This window comes from Haemaphysalis longicornis, unplaced genomic scaffold (assembly GCF_048455015.1).
Source record: "Haemaphysalis longicornis isolate Haplotype H1 unplaced genomic scaffold, Haemaphysalis longicornis Haplotype H1 scaffold_9, whole genome shotgun sequence".
NCBI lineage: Eukaryota > Metazoa > Arthropoda > Arachnida > Ixodida > Ixodidae > Haemaphysalis > Haemaphysalis longicornis.
The window spans coordinates 161901069-161926523 of NW_027526460.1; the positions used below are offsets into that span (position 1 = coordinate 161901069).

General features: G+C 46.4%; 1 protein-coding gene across 1 annotated transcript in view; it reads left to right on the top strand.

The window, feature by feature from the left end:
• The first annotated feature begins 213 nt into the window (after positions 1–213).
• LOC144153533 (uncharacterized) overlaps positions 214–25455 on the top strand; it is a 34188-nt gene continuing 8946 nt past the window's right edge. Inside the window, exons 1-6 of the mRNA XM_077685160.1 lie at positions 214–307; positions 584–613; positions 1513–1554; positions 2769–2873; positions 4453–4667; positions 7985–8088. Coding sequence (XP_077541286.1) covers positions 214–307; positions 584–613; positions 1513–1554; positions 2769–2873; positions 4453–4667; positions 7985–8088 — 590 coding nt within the window. The remainder of the gene's footprint in view (positions 308–583; positions 614–1512; positions 1555–2768; positions 2874–4452; positions 4668–7984; positions 8089–25455) is intronic.

Here is a 25455-nt window from a genome sequence, read left to right on the forward strand (position 1 = left end):
CTGTTATCAAATATTAGTTTAACGACCCAATAAACGATGAAAAGTGTGTTCATTTGAGCCCGTGTATGCAGTGCAAACAAAATCAGAAGTTTGACAAATTCACTTCAGTGTCGCTTTACCAAGCTGGCCAAACAAAGTGACCGAGCGACGCGTCGCGTCACCCTTCCCATCAGCACCCGCGGCGGGGTAAATTCGTGGTGGATGGTGCCCGTCATGGTGCTGGGCGCATGCGCGGGGCTCCTGCTGCTGGCGGTGGCTGCCCTGGGAACCACGTACACCTACCGCATGGTCATCGCGCGACTCGCAGGTAACGAGTGCCTCTACCGCCTAATTCGCACTCCTCGTGCGATTTTGTTAAACCGCGGTTTGACTGCATGAGTAAAGTAGACTGGAGCAAAGCAGAGAGGGTCTGTATCATTCCACATTGCTTTTTATTATGTGGCAAATTACTAGAACTGGTTTCGGAAATCTACAACACCTGTTCTTTTCCTGTTAATTTCACGCGTTAACCGCCTTGCTTTAATACTAGTGAGGGTTTAAAGCTTTCAATGCATAGACCTAATCTCACTATTTTTCTCGCCAGCTGCTGAAAGAGCTGCCAACAACCACATTGGTAAGCGAAGGGTCGCCGTTCTTTTCATTTGTCAGCTTTTTCATCGTCGAAATGTATATTTACGCAAAAATGCTTGGGTAAGCATTGCCACGCTACACGGGAGAATAACCAGCGTTTGTCACTGTCTTCTAAACATTGTGTGAGTTGAGTTCGGACGTGTTAACGCGAACACGACCACAGAGCAGTGTGTTTGGTGCTTGCGACAACAACCTTTAGCGAACTGTGCACGATGGAAAACCCAATTTTACGCGACTGCTTGAAATTTACCCCTCGCGTTCCTACGTGAAAAAAGAAATGTGAACATTTTTTTGGCGTGGGAGGCTAGCATGTATTTGAGAGGGGTGGGTGGGGTTCAGCGAAATACAACGTGGCAATGCGGAGAGTGGAATATTATTCACAGTAAGTATTTGGTGCTGTACGCCCATGCTTATCTTTTCAAATGAACTGTTCATAATTTGTGTCAGCATTAGCCTCAAAAGGTAGAGGCCATTCCGTATTTTTTTAAACCGTTAAAAAACTGATTATTATAACACGCTAAAACTAAGGAACAATTCACCCTCGAAACATCTGTGAAATTTCTGCACCACAGGTAAGTTGTAAAATACACTTCAAATATGCTCTGATTTTATCGTCCGTTCACCCGTCTATTTAAAAACAATTTTCATCCAATGGTCTAAATAAAAACAATGATATAGGTACGAACAGGTTATGTTTACATTTACTGAATTATGGCCCTCCGGTGTGAACCCTAATCAATTTTCGTTTTACTATGGATTATGATATGGTGAGCTGTCCACTTTTTTCATGTACTGACACGCACATTGTAGGAGTAAGCCTTCTCTGGATCGTATTCTGTGTATAATTAAGGCCAACTTCCATCATTCTTTTTCTGCTTTCAGGAGAATTCGGGAATCTAAGCGCCTTCCTCACAGAAGACGACGGTACGTCACTATTTTCCCCATTTCTGTTCGCTTTAAAATATAATTAGATAAGCCGGAGTTCCGGTTAGGTAGTAAACTGTTCCCCACGAAATATTGTTCGCCAGGCAAAAACAAAACAGCAAACTGTTTACGCCTGGAAGGCTCCGTGGTTCCATTACACTACAATAGCTTAAATAGGCAATAATAGAAAAATATAACTTTGTTCAATTTGAAAGAACAAGCCTTTGCTAACTCAATAAGCGCTATTGTAGCAATGAAAGACGTTTGTTTAAACTCAAAAACTTCGAGAAGTATTGAATAACTTTCAAATTTCGCGCCAGTGTTACGTAGTATGGGACAGCGAGAAAAACATAATTATCACTGTGAAAACTGCCCGTTAGCATTCAAGTAATACGGTCGACGTGACCTACAAGCCCAGATACAGTCACCCAGTCATATTTTATGGCGGTGGCTCAGGCTGCCGACCGTACAAACAAGAATCGGTGACGTCAGAGAAAAGTGGCCAGAAAATGGGTGGCGAAACCTACTGCTTAATCTGTTCTGCTCAATACCAAGGTCACTGTTTAAAGTTTTCGATGAAGTAAGCATCGTCGTTATCGGGACAAAGCAGTCTTTTTAATGAACCAAACATGTATTTTGTCTGCACGGCCCATATAACAATGGCAGGAAGTCAGCAACCCCCTTAGTGGTCATAAGATGTAGTCAAGTGAGGAGGCCAGCGGCTTGCTTACGGCTCCCACACCACCAACCCGGTGGGCGGCCTCGTTTCGGAAAGGCGAAGCCATGGCACTCCTGCCAGGCCCCGAGTACAGCGACGACCGAGACGACGTGGTCGAGGACGGAGTCACTGGACCCAGGCCCCGGCTGTGGTGCTTTCTCGGCCGCCTCGACCCACGGCCACGCACCCCCGCCGGCTCTGTCAGGAAGGGCAGCAGCAGCAGCGCCCCGACCCGGGCCAGCATCGCGCCCAGGGGACTCTGCTCGGCCCTCGTCTACCAGGGGGTTAGGCTTGTCTGGCGAGATGGTCAGGCCAGCATCGACGTCAACCATCCCTGTGAGTTTACAGAAGTAGATCGGCTCGTATGTTTTAAGGCCCTCATTATGCCTGGAAAGCGTCCAATAATATATGCTTGTGCAGATGGTAAATGTTTATGATACAAGAAAGCTCCGCGAATAAATTGTACGTGTATAAACTGAGTAATTGTCCATGACAGCGAACGAGGAGGACCTCCAGCGCCTGGCGGCGCGGCGAGATGTGGACCCCCTGCTAGAAGTTCACATTCACGTTGCTGGCAGCCAGCATCAGCCGCCAACGTCAGGTATGACCGTACGACGGCTGCCATCACGCGGCTAGGTCGTACTAAAGTTAACGCCATTACCCGTGCTCTGCTTCTGACTTCGTTGTCACAGGCTACGACGCACGCTTTTTGCAAGCAAGAATATGTACGCTCGTATGGAGGAGCATCCGCACCATCATTATCCTACTGTTGTCATCATCATAATGACAACTAACATGATGAGATGAAATGAGAGCAGGATACGACCCACCCTCGTAAGAAGCAATGGTGGTTGATTCAGCTCCTTATGCATAAGAGTCGTGATGGACTCCGTCTTCTAAAACCACCATTTAAATTGACGTGGATGGAATCACAAACGCAGCAGCTTAACCACAAATACACACGTAGAAAAGTCGTTTACAGAATTCTCTTCAAAACTTTTAACCTATGCACGAACGTCCACGCATCTGTTTAACCTAAGCCCACTCAGCGTCATCGGTTTTCACCAAACTGATCCACGAAAAAACAAACATCATTCCCTGCAATTCCAACCCTTAACTGTGGTATCAAAATTGCGTGTTTTGTGTTAACACGTCAATTCGTCGCTTTACACACGCTATCCGAGCGGAGGTAGCTTCGCATGCTACACTACAGCATGTTAAAGGTGAAGTTAAAGGTGAAGTTGAGGTGAAGTTGTTAAAGGTGAAGTTGAGCAACAGGGGAGGGCAGGCAGAACCCTCTTAACCTTCAACGTAATTTGCAGTGAAGCTAGCACATACTGGGTCAGTTTTTTAACTGCGAAACTGTTTTCGGTCGACCCTTTATGGTACGAAGCTCGGAAACGCTTGCGCAGCGATGTGGAGAGAGAATAGCCGCCGATGGGGCGAGCAACACCAACGACGCATACAGCGAGTGAAATGAACCTTCGAACGAGACGGTTACATAGGTAAAGATTTCCAGAACTACTAAATCGGTGGGTACTTGTACTTGTACTTGTCAACATTGTACTTGTCAACATTGTACTTGTACTTGTCAACATTGTTGAGCGAAAAGAAAATAATAAGCGCATTTTAAGCAACAGATCAATACATTAGTGATGTTTGCGTTATTCTTGGACACCTATACTTGCTTTGTGTGAGAGCAAACAAAAAATACGCCCTGAAAATACCGAAAGCGCTTGGGGCGCTCCCTCGCGGCAGTGTTTCTAGTTCAAAAGTAACAAAAGCTTACAGTATATGGCGCGAGTAGTGGAACACGGGAAAAATCAATTGGCGCGATGAAATCAATCGATCTTGTGGCTTTGAGAAGCTCTAGGAAGCTTAGGCGATTAGGAAAGACAAGGCAGTATGGCTGTTAACATCAGCGTTTGAGACATCGATTCAGGAAAGTTGGGCTATATTTTGTGGTTTGTCCTCAGTTCAAGATGATTCCAGCAATCGTACACTTGAACGGGAGCTCAAAAGCACACTTTCCCGCTTAAGCATCACGTACCTCCGTACCTGAAGTGATGTTGAGTACGATCTTAACGCGCTTTAAACCTTTTGTACCAATGTTGCCACATGACGTGTTTTGCGCACCAGGCGAAATCCCCTCCAGATTTTCTTCGGTCCGTTTTGCGCAGAGACGTCTCTAGCCGACGCCGGCAGCAACGCTTCGGCGCCCTCTGCGACCAGGGAGGCGCTGCGATCGCTCCTCCATTCTCCGCAGGGAACCACCGAGGTCTTCGCCATGCGCTCCGCCCGTTGGCTGGCAACGCACCATTTGGACGGCCTTGTGCTCGAGTTGGGCTACGCCGTCAGCGGCGCCGCGCCTGAACTCGTCACGCGTCTCGCCGAGGTGAGGCGCCACTGTACGGCGATGCCGTGTGCCAGTCTCGAATAGACCTTATGCAAAAGTTCCGCCATCTACCGGGAGAAAAACGAAACGAGCCCGCGACGCCATGTTGGGGGAAGGCGGTCGTGGGATTACTGGGTATGGAGCGTATGGGAGGCTTTCGGGGCTTGGCGATCCTTAAGCCCAACAAAATGAGCAACGAGTGATCTGTGGACCTTTCTCTGTTGCCCACATTTGCGAGCGACTTCGTCAATACGCATTATGCATCGAAAAAACAGTCAGGGCGGCACCGGCAGGGAAGCTTTTGGAGGCTGTCGCGTTTCTTCTCCTTTTTTTTTGGATGTGAGAACGCGAACATTGAAAGTACATCCGTGTTAGTTCACATCCTGCGGGTTTCTCAGGAGGTCATTCCTGAAACGCTTCGAGCCGATGCGGGCTGCCCCGAGGTTGAAATGGGGGAGGGGGGCACTCCGCGATATAGCTATGCGCGAAGGGTCCTCTGGGACGCAGATGAAACCTACAAAAAAAAATAATAAACTGCATACCTTGCATTTTTTAACAGCGGGGCTGTTGTAGCTGACCGTAATGTATAGCACGTAACCTGTGTGGCGTGTAACGCGTTAAACATTGCCAATATATTACCAATATTTGCCAATTAATAATTAATCTAGCAATACATTGCCGAGCACTGGTGAGCGCTTGCCTCGCGGCGACCGCTGAGCATCCCGAGCACACGCAAAGACTTTCGCAAAAAAAAAAAAAAGAAACTGCGAAAACCCTAAAGAGCGAGAAAATTCCGAGCGCTCGTGAGCGCGTGTCTCGCGGCGACAGCTGAGCGTCTGCTTCTCGCGCCCTGGACAACAAAACGGGATGCACACTACCGGTTAGAAAATTCCGCTCGAATAATTTGATCTTGGGAAAATAGGCTCCGGTCGAACAGCAGGCGACGAGCGGTAAATGACCGATACACGGTTTACTACGTACGTACTTGCGCTACTCATGGCGCTACGTGAAGGTTGCAACTCTCGCGGATCCCTTATTTCCTGTAACGTTTGGCAAATGAAATAATGCGTAGTACTTCCATAAAAGCGCAGCGGACGTCCGGAATAAAAAGAAAACACGGGCGCGCAATGAACGAACGACAGACTCAAAACTCATCTCGATAAAGTACGAGCTGACTGATGCAGTGCGCCTTAACTACCAGCAGGCAGGAGTGCTCGGCGGCAAATACAGGGTAGAAAATATCTAACTTTGGCACCTTTTTAGTCCTGCACATATTATTCGTTTCGTGACTATTCATGCGATCTAGCTATAATATTACTGCGCTAAGAAGTCGACACACGCAAGCGACATCACGCAGGGCTTGAATCACGCTTCCGTTGAGAAATAAAAAAAAAGATGTGTACGCTTTTTCTGTGGTCGTCCTCGTATCATCTTTGTGCACAGCAAGTTACACGGCAGTACTTATGCATCTTGGATAACGATATATGCCTACGTGCGCATCGCTAACCCCGGCCTATCATGTATACTGCGGTATCCGGAGATCTGGGAATCCTCCAACTCGACGGAAGCGCACGCGGTTCCCGCGAGAGGGCGCCAGTCTTTGCATAAGATCTATACGCGGCAGCATGACACCGCTACGCGCAACCGTCGGCCTCCTGCGCAGCATCTTGTCTTCCGAACAGAGGTGCCCATGCACACATGCTTGTTGCTCGAGCGTCGTTAGTTGTGTACTACTTAAAGCACCCGCACTGCCATCTTTCGTTAAATTCAAAGAGTCTGGACATCAGCACCCTGCCGTAGATGAGAACAGAGGCACTGACGCGGTTTCAATCCCGGCCACGGTGGCCGCTTTTTATATAGAGGGGAAAAGCGAAAACGCCGGTGTGTTGTTATCTTAACGCACTTTAAACATCCCCAGTTGGTCAAAATTTAACCGGAGCCCTACGCTACGCTGCGCATCATAGCCCAAGTGTAGCCCCGGCATGTGAAACCCCCGAAGTATGAATTTTTAATAAAAGGGATAGTAATAAGAGTCGAAACCACCAATGTATTCTAGTGCGAGACATTCTGTGATAACGTCATGAAAACAAGAGGGGTGAGCATAATCCTTAGCCCATCATCGAGACACAAAGACCCTAATCTGTCGATTGAAGGTCTGGAAGTTGGCCAATCATACCACGCCAAAAAGGGGAAGGAGGAACGTATGCAGCATTGTGGTTATTGTTCCCTATTTTCGCTTGGTGTTACGAATTGACAGCGTTATTCAAGTCACCAATCAGTTTGCAGTTTGCCAGAAGCGGTGGATGCAGGAGCCAGATGCTCGGTCTGAGAAGTTAGCGCACACCGTAGGGCTCCTGTTCGGGCATTTATATACTTAGTACTGCCGCATTGGGGACAGCCTCTGTCCATCGCAAGATGCCTAAAGCCACCACCCGTGAGATATCTTTCCCATGGCTGTTTCCTTGTGCGTCCCTCAGCCGTCACAGATCAGTTGAGGCACCGGAGCCACTTCAGATTTCCGGATGGCATCGTCTTATCGAGTCAGCATGGATATGGCTGGCAGAACATGCTTCAAGAAATCTACTTACAGCTTTCAGTTCTAGTATTAACGATGAACAGAAAGAAATGGAAAGTAATGTTTAACAAACACGTCTAGAAAAAATTCAAGGTAGGTTTGATGTACTAGAAATAGAGACTAAAATCGTCTACTGCAAGTTCTCAGAGCTGATCCAGGTCACGAAAAGAGACCCAGAGAATTGTTATGGGTTGGCCTGCAAAAGCTGAAAATGTTCAGCAATTAGTTGTTTAGCTCGATATAAAGACTAGTATACGTGTGTGCATTACCGATCATCATAAACGGGCATGAAACTTGCGGATTTACTATTAAAACTCAAGCAATACTTTGGCCAGCCCAAGTAACCACGGACAGAGAAATGATAGGGGGTAACACTTAGGTATAATGAAGCAGCGTCATGGATACGACAACAGATTCAGGGGGAATTCATCTTAGCTCAAATGAAGAAAAAACTGCGGGGTAACGCGGGTGTCGGACAACGGGTGAACTATCCGTTTCACGTAACGGCTAGCGAGGGGTTGGGAACGAAATAGCAAAAAGCAACGAGTTCGATGGAGGAACGAGGTAGGAAGTTTGGGGTCCAGGAATGGATTCGCAAAACGTTCGACGAAGGGCGTTTGAAGCCTTTGGGCGACGCCCCCGTCCTGTAAGAGGCATGTAGAACCTGTAATTGCTGATGTTGATTTTGATGGTGGGAATGGCAAGGATGTATTACACACCGTCACGTTCGGCGCATGCGCAGATCAGCCACCGCCAACTGGGCCGCATGGGCAAGTCTTTCACGCTTGTGCTTCCGGAGTCGAACGCGCTCTTCGCGCAGTATGACCTCGACGCCCTGCTCACCACGTACGTTGCCTGTCACGGCTTTCCAACCTTGGGCGCCAGCATTTCTTCACACAGTGGGGGTATCCAGAGAGTGGTCAATCACCCTTTCCGCCTCCCTACTGGTCGAGCACCTCGCAATTATCACAACCAGGTCTATAGCCCGTGCCTTATCCATCTCCCCTCGTCGCCATGCTCCATGTATCAACCGTGCCGGCCCGGCCATTCCACGAGGTCCTTGAGCATCCGCCACTGTCTCGGCGTACATTGAGCAAGAACACTAAATTCGAACGACCCAGAAAAAATATGAATGTTCAGATTGCAAACTAAATGTGCGATCGTAGGAGATAACGGCAAGCCTTGCTATCTTTCGTCTCATATCCTTGTCGGTGGTAATATTTATGATCTTATTGACACCTCTGCATTTGCATTTTCACCTGTGTTTCACACATTTTTCCTTTTCACTTCGATTATACGGCAGCGACGTCTAGTGGAGACAAAGGCTCTTTCGCAAATTTCTATTCAGAGCATTATGCAATCACGCGGAAAGGAAATGTAAAACTTTTTTAGCCCAACTGCGTACGGCCTCAAGGGTCGATGAGACGCTTCCGTTACCGCGTGGTCTACCAGAACATTTTGATCGTCACGGTCGGAGCTTATGTAGAACACACTAAACTTTTTTACACCCTTTTTGGCCGAAAAGGGTGTAAAAACCTTGTCCCATGGCTAACACCTTTAAAAGGTGTTTTCGCCAAAAAAGGGTGTACGGACGAAAAAAGGGTGTAAGAACAAAAAAAAGGTGTTGAGGATGCTCAACACCCTTAAAGGGTGGTGAGGACGCTCAACACCCTAAATAAAGGGTGTTGAGCATCCTCACACGTTTTTTAAAGGTGATGGCACGCGCAGTACCATGGTGTTGCGCATGTCATCACCATCGCCTTGGAGGCTTGCGACCTGTCACCATGGTGTCCTAATGCAATTCATGGCGACAGGTGTATGTCTGGAGGCTGTGTAAGTAAATGAAATGCAACAATTTATGACTAATGGCACAATTTTAAGTTATATATACAGTGATCCCTCGTGACATCAAACTCGGATATCTTGAAATATCGGTTAACTTGACATGACACACAAAAAAACGTAGTAGTCTGAACCAAAAAAGAAGAAATAATAGAACTTCCCAATTTCATGCACGTGACGATCACAACGTTGGTGCACTAGAGGGACCACTGAAAACCGTTATCAGTGTGCTCACTACACATTAGCATTCAATTGATACAACTAGACAGAACTGGACCCCCACTACAATTGCAATCATGTTTTCTGGTGGTAGCTTCCAAAAACAATATCCCATGTGATGTGCACCCGTAGAGAACTTGTATTGGTATTTGTCGTCACAACTTTTTTAAAAGGCAGACAACCACATTTATAAGTTCTATTGACCATAAATTGCACAATTTCTTTTGTGTCAAAAATCTTGAGACTCAAGCCGAATGAAACCACGTTTTCCGAACAAACTTTTACAATCGACAGTAAATGTTGCAACACAAAAAAAGAAACAAGAATGTTTGCAAAATTCTGTGCATGAATCCTGAGACTAAAACTAATTCACAACCATAAACTATGATTGAGGTGTCTATTAATAAACATTTTGGCAACTTCTCTTAAAACTTTACAGCCAAGCACATACCAAATATTAAGATACAAGCAATTATGAACTTCCTTCCCTCCGAATGCAATGAGGTGGATACAGCAGTCTGAACTATAAAGAACATTTATCTTTGACCCATCCTATAGCCGGTATTCATTGAAAAGTTTAGCTGTCAATTTCTTCGTTTGGCAACACTGAAATAGCCACGAACATGGCTGATCGCACGGCTCGTGCCACTGCGGCCGCACGCCGAAGAAAAATATAACACCGACGTGCGTCGCCTGCTCCGTTTCAACCGATTCTCAACAGTGGTGTCATCAAAGTTGTTATTAAAAGCACTCGCGTTGGAGTCAAGGCATTACTTTGCGTTCGGCGGGCTAGAGCTTGGAATGTCCAAACCATATCATGCGCTTAGCACAGACAAGTACCGCCAGAATCCAAGCACACCCTTTAGGGTGCTTGGATTCTTTCGCCGCAGGAGCACCCTTTTCTGCCCAAAATATCATAGGTAGGAGCTTTTCCTGCAAAAGCACCCACCTAAAGGGGTACAAAAAGGGTGCATCATCCTCGGTTCACAAATGGCGCTGCAGGTGTGCAGCCACATATGGCACAGTATGACACACAATTACGGTATGAAACATTCGTGCTTTCCCAGCTCCGTTCTATGAGACATTCCATTAAAGCTCAATGTCAGCTGATAATTTACTTGAACTTTCTGACCCACCGATTTTTGAAACATCCATTTATAAAGTCTAATATTACAGCCAAATCGCAGTACAGAAGTTTTATCATTAGAGGATGTTGATTATTCGAAACGGTGTTAAAAATTCAATTTTATGTTCATTTTGCTAAACTGCAGCGCACATCCTTCGAGCTTCACTGCACAGCATAAACGTGTTATGCAGTGAAAGCAAGAAGGCGTGCAACAAATCAACTGCACAAAAGTTCTTCGAACCTTAAAACCCTTGGCTTCTCAGCATTTCATCAAACTTCCAATCACGGTAGCTACTCGCAATGTTTAGTGCCTTATTCTTGAGCTGAGCAGAAAAGCTCAATATTAAGGCAGACCAAATACAATATGTATACTTCCCTACGTACTGTGGCTTTATTCTACCCATAAAAGTTGGGTCCCCACTGCCACTTATTTTATTTTACATTATTCTTGTTGCTTCATGAAAAATGACCCCACATAGCAATACCAAGAACTGTAAACATCACAGAACAATGCATATGAGTTCCCTGGTTGAAATGTGATGACATTGTTGTTATAGCAGTATTTTATCATGAGTCTAGCTTGTGCATGGTGCCTTGCATTATGTCCCTGCTGGTGGATGTGGGGTCATTTTTCGATGTTGCAAATGAAAAGCCAACAGCCAGTGCCCATTAGTTTCGTCTAGTATTACAAGGTGCGTCATGGGAACCATCAAACCCGTCTATAGCCCTTTTAAGAGTTGACTAGAAGTAAAATCAGCAATATTATCAATAAAACGTTACGATCTTTTTTATTAGCAGCTTTACTGTTGCTAGTTGCTATATTTACGTTTTTTCTGCTTTTCTTAATGACATTTTTGTTTCGCTGAGAAGGTGCATAACCAATGAAAGCTTTTCTGTAAACCTTTGGTAGCTATGCAATTGTTAGAAAATATTTTACTAAATAAGGCAGCTTAAACTTAGAATACTTGCATTTAGAAACATTAAAATCAATTTAAATTGATCATACATTTCTGGCTGTTTTTACACAAAGCTGCACATGGGATATTAAGTGCACCGCGAGGAGGGCTCTGGATTAGCTTTGGCAACTTTGGGATATTTATTGTGGACTTAAATCTCCACACATGGGCATTTTCACTTTCTGCCTCCACCAGGAAAATGGCCACCAATTTAGAGAGCTATTCTTACTAGTATTTGATGTACATTTTAAAATAATCTCAAGTATTATAGCCACAAAATTATTCTCTACAACAGCACCCAGCGGGTGCTGTTATAGAGAGATTGTGCACTACACCAGACAATGTACTACACTGTCGAGAGCTTTGAGATCTACAAAGCAAGCTAATACTGGTAAAATGTTTCATACCATAATTACTGTGTGTTCAAAGCTCACGTGTGAAGTACAGATACTGGTGCTTCAGCAAGAACCGAGGATGAGCACCCTTCCTGGTTCTGAAAAAAAATAAACATGGAAAAATGCTTTAAGCAGGATTAAGAAACAGGGTTGAAAGAAAGTGAGCAAGCAATTCTTTCAAAATATGCAAAGCAATGCAAACAAATATTTATTTCAACTTCATGTCTACAAAAGACAATCTCATTAAGGCTGGTAATGGGGTCTTGGGTAAAAAAAGAGCAGAGAGCACTTATATAAATGCTACAGGGAACCTTCAAGCCAAAAATTGCTTTAGCACTTAAACTAATCGCTGTTGAACAAATTCATGACAATTGAATGGATGAAAAACCAGCGGTAAACACAGGACACAGTTAAAAGAGAACAACAGGACCAGCTTATCCCGTCGTTCTCTTCCGTACCCTGTGTTTTCCACTGGTTTTTCATCCAATCAAACATGTACCAACTAGCGCAGTTCGATGCCTTGGTATCATAAAAAGATGAATTGTCACTCCTTACAGACAGTTGAAAAAAAAGAAAGTATAAAGCAGGTGACAAAATTAAAATGACAGCAGATTGGTTAACTTTTAATTTTAAGTGATAATATAAAAAATAATGGCATGAATGAAAGTGAGCAGCAACCACAGGACCATGATGCTAGGCCAACATTCCACTTTGAAGCAAAATATCCGCTTTCAACGCCACATCGGCCAAACATGCAATGCGGCAACCCTTTAGGCCCACAAAACCTTCCATAATCTTTAAAAAAGCTACAATTTAGTTGAGAAAAACTGACCACAACAAATTGGAATTGACAACTAGATACAGTTGTCACACCAAAGCAAGCCGGCGAAAGATGAACAGATATCTAGCTGTTCTACCCCCTATTTGTGCCCTAGCCTCTGATCCGCTGCAGCAAACAAAAAAATTGTTTATATGTAGAACTATGGCTCTTGGTCAAACATAGACAGTTCTAATGAAGGAGCCAAGTAGGTTCCGAAACGTTGGGAACACTTCGGATAAAGTCCTTGGTTAGAGTATTATATTTGTTTCCATCAAACCCAAAAAAAAATGCATGGTAAAGCGCTAACATTAACTTTGTCTACTGCAGTTCCTTCATGGTGACATCACTACAGGAACCAAAAATACAATACAGTGCATTAAAGGGGCCATTCGGACAACATAGAAGTTCGCTTCGTTCGAAATATTTCCTGTTTTATAGTGCCCCACCGCTTCAGCAAATGATGCTGCATTCACTGAGAAATTAATTTAGGTTAAAAGTCTGATTCTCCCACCATATCGTGTGTTTTTGGGATGTCAGCAATGAAGCCATGAGTGCATGTAATCAAACAAACTACTGCGTCACTCGGGTCTGCAGCCTTGCTAGCCATCAGTCCTCCCAGGTGGAGCTACCATACTCATCCACAAACAGTTGTTTGCCATTGCTTTGTTTTTGACCGCGTCTGCACCTGGCTTGTTTTCGTTACTGTAGAAAGTAATGGTTTTGTGAAACATGGGGTATCCTCGACAAACAGGGTCACGTAAGACAACATCGCCTATGCCAATCGGCCAGGGCCGTGCAAGCCAACTACAAAGCGGCGGAGTGCTGTGCAGCTAAAACAAGCATAGTGCACGCCGTACCAACAGCAGTGCGCATCGGTACTTGTATGTGTACGCGTATTTTCGTAACTTTGATTGTTTACTGCCCCATTTTTACTGCTGTAAAATGAATATGCATTACATTTAAGTGCAAATAGCTCATTCGGCATGCTTATAAGGCCTGCCCAATTTGCGTTTGCTTTTGCCGGCCTCAGCCAATCGCACAGCTGGGGACATATGAGATCATAGGTACTGCTGTGGGAAATGAGCTAGTGGGTCGCATGGCCATTCCCTTTTTCCTAATTATATAGCTTATTCGAGTGAAGTACAGCTAAAAATGGTGTCAGTATGATTCTAACGAGGCAATCTGTCGAATGAATCAAACTTGTGTGTTGTCTGCATGGCCCCTCTAAGCAAAGACAAGGCAGCCAATTTTTTTATTTAGGCTGCCTTCATGCACACAGTACGGGACTCCTGACATATTTACAGTTGCAATAAAAATCAGAAATAGAACGAATATACATTGAACACTCCACAATGTCCAAAAACAAAGGAATAATGTGCGAGTGAGCTACCTAAAACACTGCGACAGAAGATCATATACATCAAGGCAACTAATAAAAACCATGGCTAGTGCATAGCCACTACGCAGCTCATTTGTTAAGAGCTTATGTGCGTCCCCACAAGTTGGCTGTGTAAACCCACTGACACCTAGCAGAGTCCAAGGTTCGACGAAAACTCGTCAGGGGAGGGTGATTCATTGATGAAATACAAGCAGGCACTCGCCTGGTCAAAAACAAATAAATAAAGACGCCTTGGGGCCCCTACTGGCCCCTTGTTCACAATGAAGAGGGGGTGAAAGGTCGCGACTATCTATAGGTTCGGTGGCGCAGATTGCGCATGTATATCTCGGGGAGATTACCCCGCTACCGGTTAATCGTGTTTTTAGTTGGTTGAATATGCTCTGATCCTAAAAGTAGTCGTGTTGACAGGCGCTTCTCTGATGCGATTATGCTTGCGGAATCCTAATCGATGGAGTGGTCAGTAGCCAGGTGATGATCCGCCGAAGCAATTCAACTTGCATTGCCTTTTTTGACATCGTTCTGGTGCTATTGAATTCTTTTAAAAATTTCCAGTTTCACCTATGTAGGATTAAAAACGAAAAAGAGACGCCGACCAGTCCAAACAAAACGTACTGACGTTTGGGCTTCCAGCACGGAAGCCTTGTTCACAATACATGCATCACCAGAAGTGGGTCGTTTAAGTGGGCTTAAATAATCGCTGCAAAGAGCGTGCGTAGATCGGGTTTAGATTTCCGTCGTTACGATTGACTGTGTTAGATGTGGTCTGAATGATTAGTGATTCCAGATGTAGCCGTGATGCTGTCACTTTTTCTGTAGCGACGATTCTTGCATTGTACCAATCAATCTTGTGGTCATTCCCGACGGCGTGTTCGGCTAAAGCATTGTTGCGGACGCTTTTATTCTTTACGTCACGTGCGTACTGCTGCAGACGATTCTTATACTTTCTTGATTCCCCGATATACACGCCACTGCAGTCTGCACAAGGTATCTCGTATACCACACCGGGGAGGCGCTCCTTGGGCAAGCGGTCCTTGACTCTCACGAGCTCATGGCGCATCTTTTTGGCTGGAACGTGGGCCACCTGCACGTCATATTCCCGTAGGATACGTGCCAAACATTCACTTGTTCCTGGAAGGTAGGGCACAGGAGCTCGCTTCATCGGGGCAGGAGGCACGTCCAGTTGTCCCCGTCGGGTCAGTTGGCGTTCCGTTGCGTTTTTAAAGTGGCTAGGGTAACCGCAGCTAGCCAGGTCGTCCCGTACCTTTGCCGTGTCCACCGCCGCATCCTCGGGCTTCGAGCACAATCTTTTCGCACGCTGCAGTAGCGTGCTAACAACAGCCGTCTTGCAGGAAGCGGGGTGCACGGAGTTGAAGTTCAGGTAGCGGTCTGTGTGCGTTTCCTTGCGGTACACGCTGAAACGTAGCCTCTGGCCCTGCCGAGACACGAGGACGTCCAGGAAGGGAAGTTTGCCTTCGGCCCCCTCTTCTGACGTGAACTGAATGGCACGTTCCATACTGTTGAGGTGGGCCAGCAAGCTGTTCGCCGCGTCTTTCTGAACGACGCCGAAACAATCGTCGACATAATGCAAGAACACTTTTGGTTGAGGGGCAAAGGAGGCTAGCGCGCGTGCTTCCAGCGCTTCCATAGTCAGGTTCGCCGCCGTGACCGAAATAGCGGCACCCATTGGAGTCTCCTGCCTTTGCTTGTAAAAATGGCCTATAAAGACGAAGTACGTATTGTTGAGGCAAAAATCTAGAAGCCTACGTAGTTCTGGCACATCCATCGGTGATCTCTTGGGCAACGTCTGATCAGCCTTTAGAGCAGCGGTGCATAGGTTGACAGCCAGGTCAATCGGAATGCTCGTGAAAAGGGACTTCACGTCGAAGGACACCATCAAGTCGTCTTTCTCGATCACAGTGTTGCGAGTCTTCTCGACAAAATCGAAAGAATTACGAATGTGAGTGGTCCCTTTACCGACGAGCGGCGCCAGAACTTGGTGCAGGAACTTCGACAGGTGGCCCTGCACCAAGTTCTGGCTCCGCTCGTCGGTAAAGGGACCACTCACATTCGTAATTCTTTCGATTTTGTCGATAAGACTCACAACACCGTGATCGTGAAAGACGACTTGATGGTGTCCTTCGACGTGAAGTCCCTTTTCACGAGCATTCCGATTGACCTGGCTGTCAACCTATGCACCGCTGCTCTCAAGGCTGATCAGACGTTGCCCAAGAGATCACCGATGGATGTGCCAGAACTACGTAGGCTTCTAGATTTTTGCCTCAACAATACGTACTTCGTATTTATAGGCCATTTTTACAAGCAAAGGCAGGAGACTCCAATGGGTGCCGCTATTTCGGTCACGGCGGCGAACCTGACTATGGAAGCGCTGGAAGCACGCGCGCTAGCCTCCTTTGCCCCTCAACCAAAAGTGTTCTTGCGTTATGTCGACGATTGTTTCGGCGTCGTTCAGAAAGACGCGGCGAACAGCTTGCTGGCCCACCTCAACAGTATGAAACGTGCCATTCAGTTCACGTCAGAAGAGGGGGCCGATGGCAAACTTCCCTTCCTGGACGTCCTCGAGTCTCGGCAAGGCCAGAGGCTACGTTTCAGCGTGTACCGCAAGGAAACGCACACAGACCGCTACCTGAACTTCAACTCCGTGCACCCCGCTTCCCGCAAGACGGCTGGTGTTAGCACGCTACTGCAGCGTGCGAAAAGATCGTGCTCGAAGTCCGAGGATGCGGCGGTGGACACGGCAAAGGTACGGGACGACCTGGCTAGCTGCGGTTACCCGAGGCACATTATAAACACAACAGAACGCCAACTGACACGACGGGGACAACTGGACGTGCCTCCTGCCCCGATGAAGCGAGCTCCTGTGCATTACCTTCCAGGAACAAGTAAATGTTTGGCACGTATCCTACGGGAATATGACGTGCAGGTGGCCCACTTTCCAGCCAAAAAGATGCGCCATGAGCTCGTGAGAGTCAAGGACCGCTTGCACAAGGAGCGCTTCCCAGGTGTGGTATACGAGATACCTTGTGCAGACTGCAGCGGCGTGTATATCGGGGAATCAGGAAATTATAAGAATCATCGGCAGCAGCACGCACGTGAAGTAAAGAATAAAAGCGTCCGCAACAATGCTTTAGCCAAACACGCCGTCGTGAATGACCACAAGATTGATTGGGACAATGCAAGAATCGTCGCTACAGAAAAAGTGACATCACGGCTACATCTGGAATCACTAATCATTCAGACCACATCTAACACAGTCAATCGTAACGACGGAAATCTAAACCCGATCTACTCACGCTCTTTGCAGCGATTATAGAAGCCCACTTAAACGACCCATTCTGGTGATGCATTTATTGTGAACAAGGCTTCGGTGCTGGAAGCCCAAACGTCAGTACGTTTTTTTTGGACTGGTCGGCGTCTCTTTTTCGTTCCTAATGTACCCTCCCGGCCAGACGGGATTCCATCATGCTCTCGATTTCACCTATGTAGGATGCGTCGCAATCCTTGCATGGAATTTTGTAGGCAACACCAGGGAATCTTGATTTTTCTAAAGGGTCCTTCACGCGTACCAGCTTCTGATTAAGCCTGTTCGTTGGCACGTGTGCAATTTTAACGCCATATGTGCCAGACACCCTTGCAAGAGCTTCACTGATGCCTTGCGTGTAGAGGACGGCAGCGCGGTTTTGCCTGTATTTTTCAGGAACCCTTTCGGGGGAGGCAACTGAAGCCCGCAATTGTTGCGTCCTCACAAGCTTTGAAGGGTAGCCATTGCTGCGAAGGTCCTTCCTTACCACGGCTAGCTTTTGGTTGCGCAGACCAGGCTCAGAGCAGATTCGTGGTGCGCGTGAGAAGAGTGCAGCGGCGACGGAGCGTTTTTGGCCTATAGGATGCGTAGAGTCGAACCCCAGGTATCTACTCGTGTGGGTCGGCTTTCGATACACACTGGTTGTAAATCCTTTGGCCGACCGTCTCACAAGTACGTCGAAGAAGGTGATCTGTCCATTATTTTCCTGTTCTATGGTGAACTGGATGCTTGGAACACAAGAGTTTAGATGCTCAAATAAAGGCATGACGTCTCGGCGGTGGATCACACAAAAACAGTCGTCTACGTAGCAGACAAACATCTTGGGGCCGTCTTGTACGAGTATAGCGCAGAAATTTCTAGAGCCTCTAGGACAATATTCGCACAGACTACTGAAACGGAAGCTCCCATCCCTGTTCGAAACCGCTGGTCCGTTGAAAACAAAATATATGTGTTCTGCAAGCCAAATTCCAGGAGACAATATAAGTCTTGCGTCTCAATTGGCGAACGTGAAGGCAGAGATGCATCGTTCTCGAGTAGATCCTTGCAACTCCGGACCGCGTAATTTTGCCTGGAATTTGGCCCGCAGAACACGTTTTGTTTTCAACGTATAATGTTACAAGCAGCGGTTTGGAACAGCGATGGGAGATTCCATTTCAGCAGTCTGTGCGAATATTGCCTTAGAGGCTCTAGAAAATTCTGCGCTATGCTCGTACAAGACGGCCCCAAGATCTTTGTCTGCTACGTAGACGACTGTTTTTGTGTGATCCACCGCCGAGACGTAATGCCTTTAATTGAGCATCTAAACTCTTGTGTTCCAAGCAACCAGTTCACCATGGAACAGGAAAATAATGGACAGATCGCCTTCCTCGACGTACTTGTGAGACGGTCGGCCAAAGGATTTACAACCACTGTGTATCGAAAGCCGACCTACACTGGTAGATACCTGGGGTTCGACTCTGCGCATCCTATAGGCCAAAAACGCTCCGTCACCGCTGCACTCTTCTCACGCGCATCACGAATCTGCTCTGAGCCTGGTCTGCGCAAGCAAGAGCTAGCCGTGGTAAGGAAGGACCTTCGCAGTAACGGCTACCCTTCAAAGCTTGTGAGGACGCAACAATTGCGGGCTTCAGTTGCCTCCTCCGAAAGGGTTCCTGAAGAAGACAGGCAAAAACGCGCTGCCGTCCCCTACACGCAAGGCATCAGTGAAGCTCTTGCAAGGGTGTTTGGCACATATGGCATGAAAACTGCACACGTGCCAACGAACAGGCTTAAGCAGAAGCTGGTACGCGTGAAGGACCCTTTAGAAAATCAAGATTCCCCGGAGTTGCCTACAAAATTCCATGCAAGGATAGCGATGCATCCTACATAGTTCACTGGAAATTTTTAAAAGAAGAATTCAATAGCACCAGAACGATGTCAAAAAGGGCAATGTAAGCTGAAATGCCTTGGCGGATCATCACCTGGCTACTGACCACGTCATCAATTGGGATTCCGCAAGCATAATCGCGTCAGAGAAGCGCCTGTCGACACGACTACTTTTAGAATCAGTGCAGATTCAACCAACTAAAAACACGATTAACCGGTCGCGGGGTAATCTCCCCGAGATACACATGCGCACTCTGCGCCACCGAACCTATAAATAATCGAGACCTTTCACCCCCCTTTCGTTGTGATCAAGGGACCAGTAGGGGCCCCAAATGTCTTTATTTGTTTATTTGTTTTTGACCAGGCGAGTGCCTGCTTGTATTTCATCAACACCGAACTAACCCGCCTGAATCACCACTTTATAGACATTGAGAAATTCTTTGAATTGGTTTATTGTAGCAAGCAACCACTTTATGGACATTGAGCAATTCTTTGAATTGGTTTATTGTAGCAAGCTGTCTTGTTTATTTCCTTATTTTTTTGGCATTTCCTGTCTCATTTGAAATTGGGAGACCAGATAGCTTTTACTACGGGTCATGCACTGGTGACAACAAATATTTGATTTCACTTTAAACAATTTTGAGTTCTGTTTTATTGCTCACCAGCCAATGACCTGAAATATAAGAGGCTCTTAAAACATGTGCTGGCATTTCTTTCCTGCACTGTAGTACAACTAATCATGACTTTTATCATATTTTGTTCACAAATTGTAATGTTTAGAAAGTATTCAGCTGAATGAAAACGTTATTTCAGAAGCATGCGCAATCAACAAGGCCTCAATGACTCTCCCCACGTGGTTCACTTGTTTCTGTCACAAATAACCTGATTGCAGCCACATTCCACCCAAGACGAAGGTAACATACCCTCTGGGATGATGAATATTTAAAATGCCTTACGAGTAAGAGCTCAGCACATGAAATTGTGGCATTAAAACAGAAGATCCGTCTGCGGCATCCTTCACTTGGGGCACCGCTTGATCACAAACTTCGAGAAGCTGAAAAATGCTCCATGCGCCGCTCCAGCCAGCAGAAACAATGGAGGATGCAAGTTGGTAGGTGGACCGTTGGCATCCTGCGATTGTGAAGATTTTTATTTAGTAGATGCTCTTCTTTTTGTACCATTGTTCATTTTTCCTTTAACAAGCAGCTGAACTCCTGCAGGTTCTACGAATCATACAAGCATAATAAAATGCAGCAATACAGAACAATTGGCAGGTTACCTCAATTTTTCTTTTCTAGGAATGAAAACAATGTAGGTAATCTATACACCACTACAATCAAACCTTTCAATTTTTACCTACTTCACTCCTAACAAGCCCGCATACACGTTAGACATGTGAGAAAGCTGCTACATTTATGCCCACAAACTTAATCAGGCATCAGAAATCGGCAGGGAACGACGTGTTACCTTTAAATGGCACTTTTTTTGTTCAAAACACGTAAATGGGCGAGAAAGGCCCATAACTATGATTTCGTACCCTTATCTGGAATGGTTTTCAGGCAATGCTTACATCTCACTTCAGTACCTTCAGGTGGTGGAGATCTTTGAAAACTCATTGCGGGCAAGTGGGTTGTGTTCAAGCTCTCGTATCTTGCCAGCACATGCTGGATTCCAGCATTCCCAATTCAACGTGACGACTCGAATGTGGTGGCTGCAAGAAAGAATAAGCACACGCCAAGGGCGTAGCCGGGGGGGGGGGGGTCCAGGTGCTCCTCCCCCCCCCCCTTCTTCATAATGTTTTATGCCAAGGCTGGGGTGCGGTTTAGGCAGCCTGAAAAACCGCCTGAAGTTACCTGCAGTTTTAAGGACATTCTTGCTCACATAAAGCTGAAAACAAGGGCTATGTCAACGTCTGATCCCTGCGCCCGCTCCAGATGCTGTACCTGTCAATATATACAGGCCGGCTGCATTTCGCGCCGGATACACCGACAAGCGCCAAGAACCTGCTGCGAGCCGATCAAAACAGCCCCACTGTTTCAATGGCGGAACAGCACGGCCGGGGAATGGCAGAACAGCAGGAAAAGCCTCATATAGGCTTACATGTGGTTGGGAGCGTGTCATTCCTTGTCTTTACACTGGTACAAAGTATAATCACATGACAGAGCATATCGCTGTATTTTGTTCAGTCAACTATCAATCCTTGATATGTTTATTTTTCTACCGACATTGCATTTCATTGACTATTGCAGATCCATAATTTCTGCTGCATAAAAAGCATTGCTCTGCCCATGTTGTATTTCCTCCACATCAAGAAAACTACACAATTCTCCTTATTGCGGAGCTTTGTTTTTTTGGCACTATTCCACTGTTTCCTTGACCTCCCTCTTGGTTAGAATCAGCATTCTGTATTTGCTTAACCGGAATTTTGCTGAAGCCATGTCTGTTTCGATTTAACAGATAGAAATATAATGAAATTTAAGAAACGTGCAACAAGCTCAATATTCAACAGCAGTGCAATAAGGTGTTCTGCTTAGTGCAAGTTTACTACTCACGTTACTAGCACAAAAAATAACAAAAGGCGATTACTTAAGGACGAAGACGCACGTTTGCTAGCTTCACCGCCACAATATACAAATGCGCCGCATGTACAGTCCACTGCGATTCGATGGTTGTCGCGGGAAAGCTACTCTTTCAAACGAAGCAGAAAGAACACCAGCTTTAGCAAATATTCCATGCAAGTTTCGTTATCGTCGGCATAATAAAGGGCAACCAAGTCCAAGTCTGTGCTTGATAACAACGAATGTACAGCTTGAAACCCAAAGGGTGGCAAGTCAGTCGTGCGGGCCATTGTTGTATCATGGAACAGCCAACAAGGGAGCGAAGAGTGCGAAATCTCGATTTTCATGGTTCCGAAACGAAACCGTGGGCTGGTGGCACGCTTGGCCGCTCAATGCTGGCGCGATAACCTTCAAATCGTGCTCGACTGTACTTCATAGCTGACAAGAAAACTTAATAGTCCCTTTTCTAAAGGAAAATCTAAAACACGAGAATCTTGATAGCGAACATTCAGTGTTGGCCTCCACTTCCTCCCGACGAACTTCGGGGACCGTCCGCCACTCACGAGCGCACTCATGATCACGATCACGAGCGCGCGTCCGCCTAACCACCTGCTCTGCGGACGAATGATTCGCCCGTGGTCTGCCCATAGACCAGCGAACGGGAATTTAGGTGATCCTAATTATCATCACCATCTAAGCTCCTTAAAGGAGCAATGAAGAGAAAACACAAGTTTGGTTCATTCAAAAGATTGTCTCGTCAGAATCATACTGACACCACTTTTAACGTAAACTTCGCTCAAATAAGCTACATAATTAGGAAAAACGGGAATGGTCATGCGACCCACCAGCTCATTTCCCGCAACAGAACCTATAATGTCACATGAGCTAAGCTCCGCGATTGGCGGAGGCTGGCAGAAGCAGACGCCAATTAGGTAGAGCTTACAAACTAGACGAATGAGCGATTTGCGCTTAAATTTAGGGCACATTCTTTACAAAGCAATAAGAATGATGGGACAAACAGTGGAAGTTACGAAAGCACATGTAAACATAGAAGTACTGATGCGTTCTGCTGTTCGTACTGCGCACAGCATGCTTGGTTTAGCTGCACAGCACTGGGGGGCTTGGGGTTGTCTCAGACGACACTGGCCGATTGACGCAAGCAACGGTGTCTTACGTGACCCCATTTGTCGAGCGAGCACTGTTTCAGGGAACGAATATTTTCTCCCAGAACAAAAACAAGCCAGATTTAAATGCGGGCAAAAACAAACCAAACGCTTGCCACGGTATGGTGGCGCCATCTAGGTTACAGAACGTAAAAAAAATGCGGGAACAAACCAACACCGCTGTACAGGGTGGAGACAACCTTTGAACGGTCCCGTGCCGCCGCAATTGGGCCAACAGGCTCAACGCGTTATTCTTTTCGTTTCCCACGAGACCTAGCAACGCGAAACAGACAATATGATTCAAACTTCTTCAGTAAACCGCGTTGCGGCGATAATTTTAGCGCGGTTTTGACACAATGACTTGCTTCGGCGGCGAGCGAGCAACCGAAAATGGCGGCGCCAGCGTATACGTGTCTCTGCCCTATACGGCGGATGCGTGAATGAAGGTACTCTAGGCTGCAGAGCGGTCGGTTCCTGTGATGTCATTTGGGACCACGAAAACGCACGATTGAGCGGGAAAATCAAAATTTTAACCTAAATTGTTTAATTTCTCAGTGAATAAAGCACCGTTTGTATCCAGACAAGCGCTGGGGGCACTAAAAAACACGAAATCTTTCGAATAAAACCAACTTGCATTTTCTCTTCATGGCTCCTTTAAGGTGGGCTTTACAGTTAGCGTTGAGCATACACAAATCGCATGTTAAGGTCAGTTATTTCAAGCATCGTTTGCAAAACAACGCGCAAGATGCCTTGCCTACATATTTCCCCGTCCCATCTTTTGGTCGACCACGGCTCCCCCCCCCCCCCCGAAAAATTCCTTGCGCCTGGCAAACGCCCAATCAGGAGTACGTTCAGCATGCACGTCGGTTGTTTAAAAAAAGGGTGTAATGTATTGCTCAGAAGACTCAATGCTTGCACACATCTTGGAGCAGCAACGGCCTTGGCAGATGTGTTTGAGTGGTTTTCCTCTCTCATAACATCCACAGTGCTTTCAGGAAAAGCCCCAGGCCTAACAATTAGCATGTTCCAGTTAAGAATAATGCTGCGGATACTTTACATTTTTCAAATCTTTTTCTTTGTGGAAGGATGTTTCTTTATTGGCGGTACAGCACTAGCGTGCGTAAATCGCAGCCTTCAGAACCCCAATCAGGCCTGTTTAAATGGTACAGGCAGTTACATAACTATTTGAAAAAGTGGACTGCAAGGACTGTAAATTCGCATGATAAACATCCAAAAAATAGCTGAAAACAGAACTGGTAAGGCTTTATCGAAGACTAAACTACAAAGGTAATAACATTTTTGTGTCACCACCTAAGAAATATGGCTTCACCGTAAACATGACTAACACCAGGAAGTTCGTATACATGGTGATTAACTGCTACGCCCACATTATGATTTTGGGTGAAACTTTGAGTTTTCCGAAATTAACAATAAAGGTTGCCATTGAGCGCCTACATGTTAGGTTATGCATGAAACACAAATAATTGTTACGGGGGACAGAACTTGTACATACAAGTGATCGAACAATATTCAAGTATGATAGCCCACTGTGCTACCAAAACTGTGTTTGAAAACTTACGTCCTGGAGGCCAAACACTGTTGACAATGCTTGTGGCTCTTGTCCGGTTGAATGGAGGGACGTGATGCGCTCAGACCGTCCAGAGGTCTAAAACGGGATGACACATGATTACCACACATGCAAGAATGGAAATGATTAGGTGCACGAATGTTACGTCTCGGGCACACAACATTCAGCCAAAATCACTGCCCGCGTACCGCGGCACCGTACACATGGTGAGGTGGCTCGCCGCAAACGCAACGAAGCTTGCGAGGCGCGCACATTCGCTCGCAAACGATTCTCCCTCGCAATTCCCAACACGGCACAAACGACTGCGGTGATCAACGAAGCCGAAAACGCTGCGCAGCACAGTTTAGAGGAGTAGCCGCCCGTGTTCTAATAAACTACGCGTAAGACGTGGTTCGCAGTGGTGAACTCTGAAGCTGTTCAATATAGTGCTGCGGAATGGGAAACGTTACTGAGTTACTGAGCGCCACGTCGTTACTGAGCGCCAGTGCGTTTAGCGCTCAATGCAAGCACCACAATCTTTCGCACATCGCCTTTCTAGAGACGCGCCCTCTAGGTTCAACCTCGCCAGTTCAGTTAAACAATTCACACACGCGTGCTCCTGTTAACGAATCCTTAAAGCGGCGATGACAGCTACAAACGACATCCAGTGACAAGAAAGGCGGCAAATGTGACGAGACAGCTTACCGAGAGGAGCCGACGCAGAAGAGCGAGCGACGTTCAGAGGCAAGCGCCAACGAAATTAGCCGTCTTCAGGTGGCAAAGTTGTTCTCAAATACTTCATCGCGAAGTCGAACACGACAGACATAACCGAAGACGACGAGGTGTCCAATTAATCATAATAACTGCGCTTGTGTAACCGCACACCACAGTAAACAATCGATGAAAGACGGGTGACGGGGTATCTGTTCCGGAATCCGGCCACGCCGCCGCGCGCCGTACTCAGGGAATCGGCCGTTGGCAGG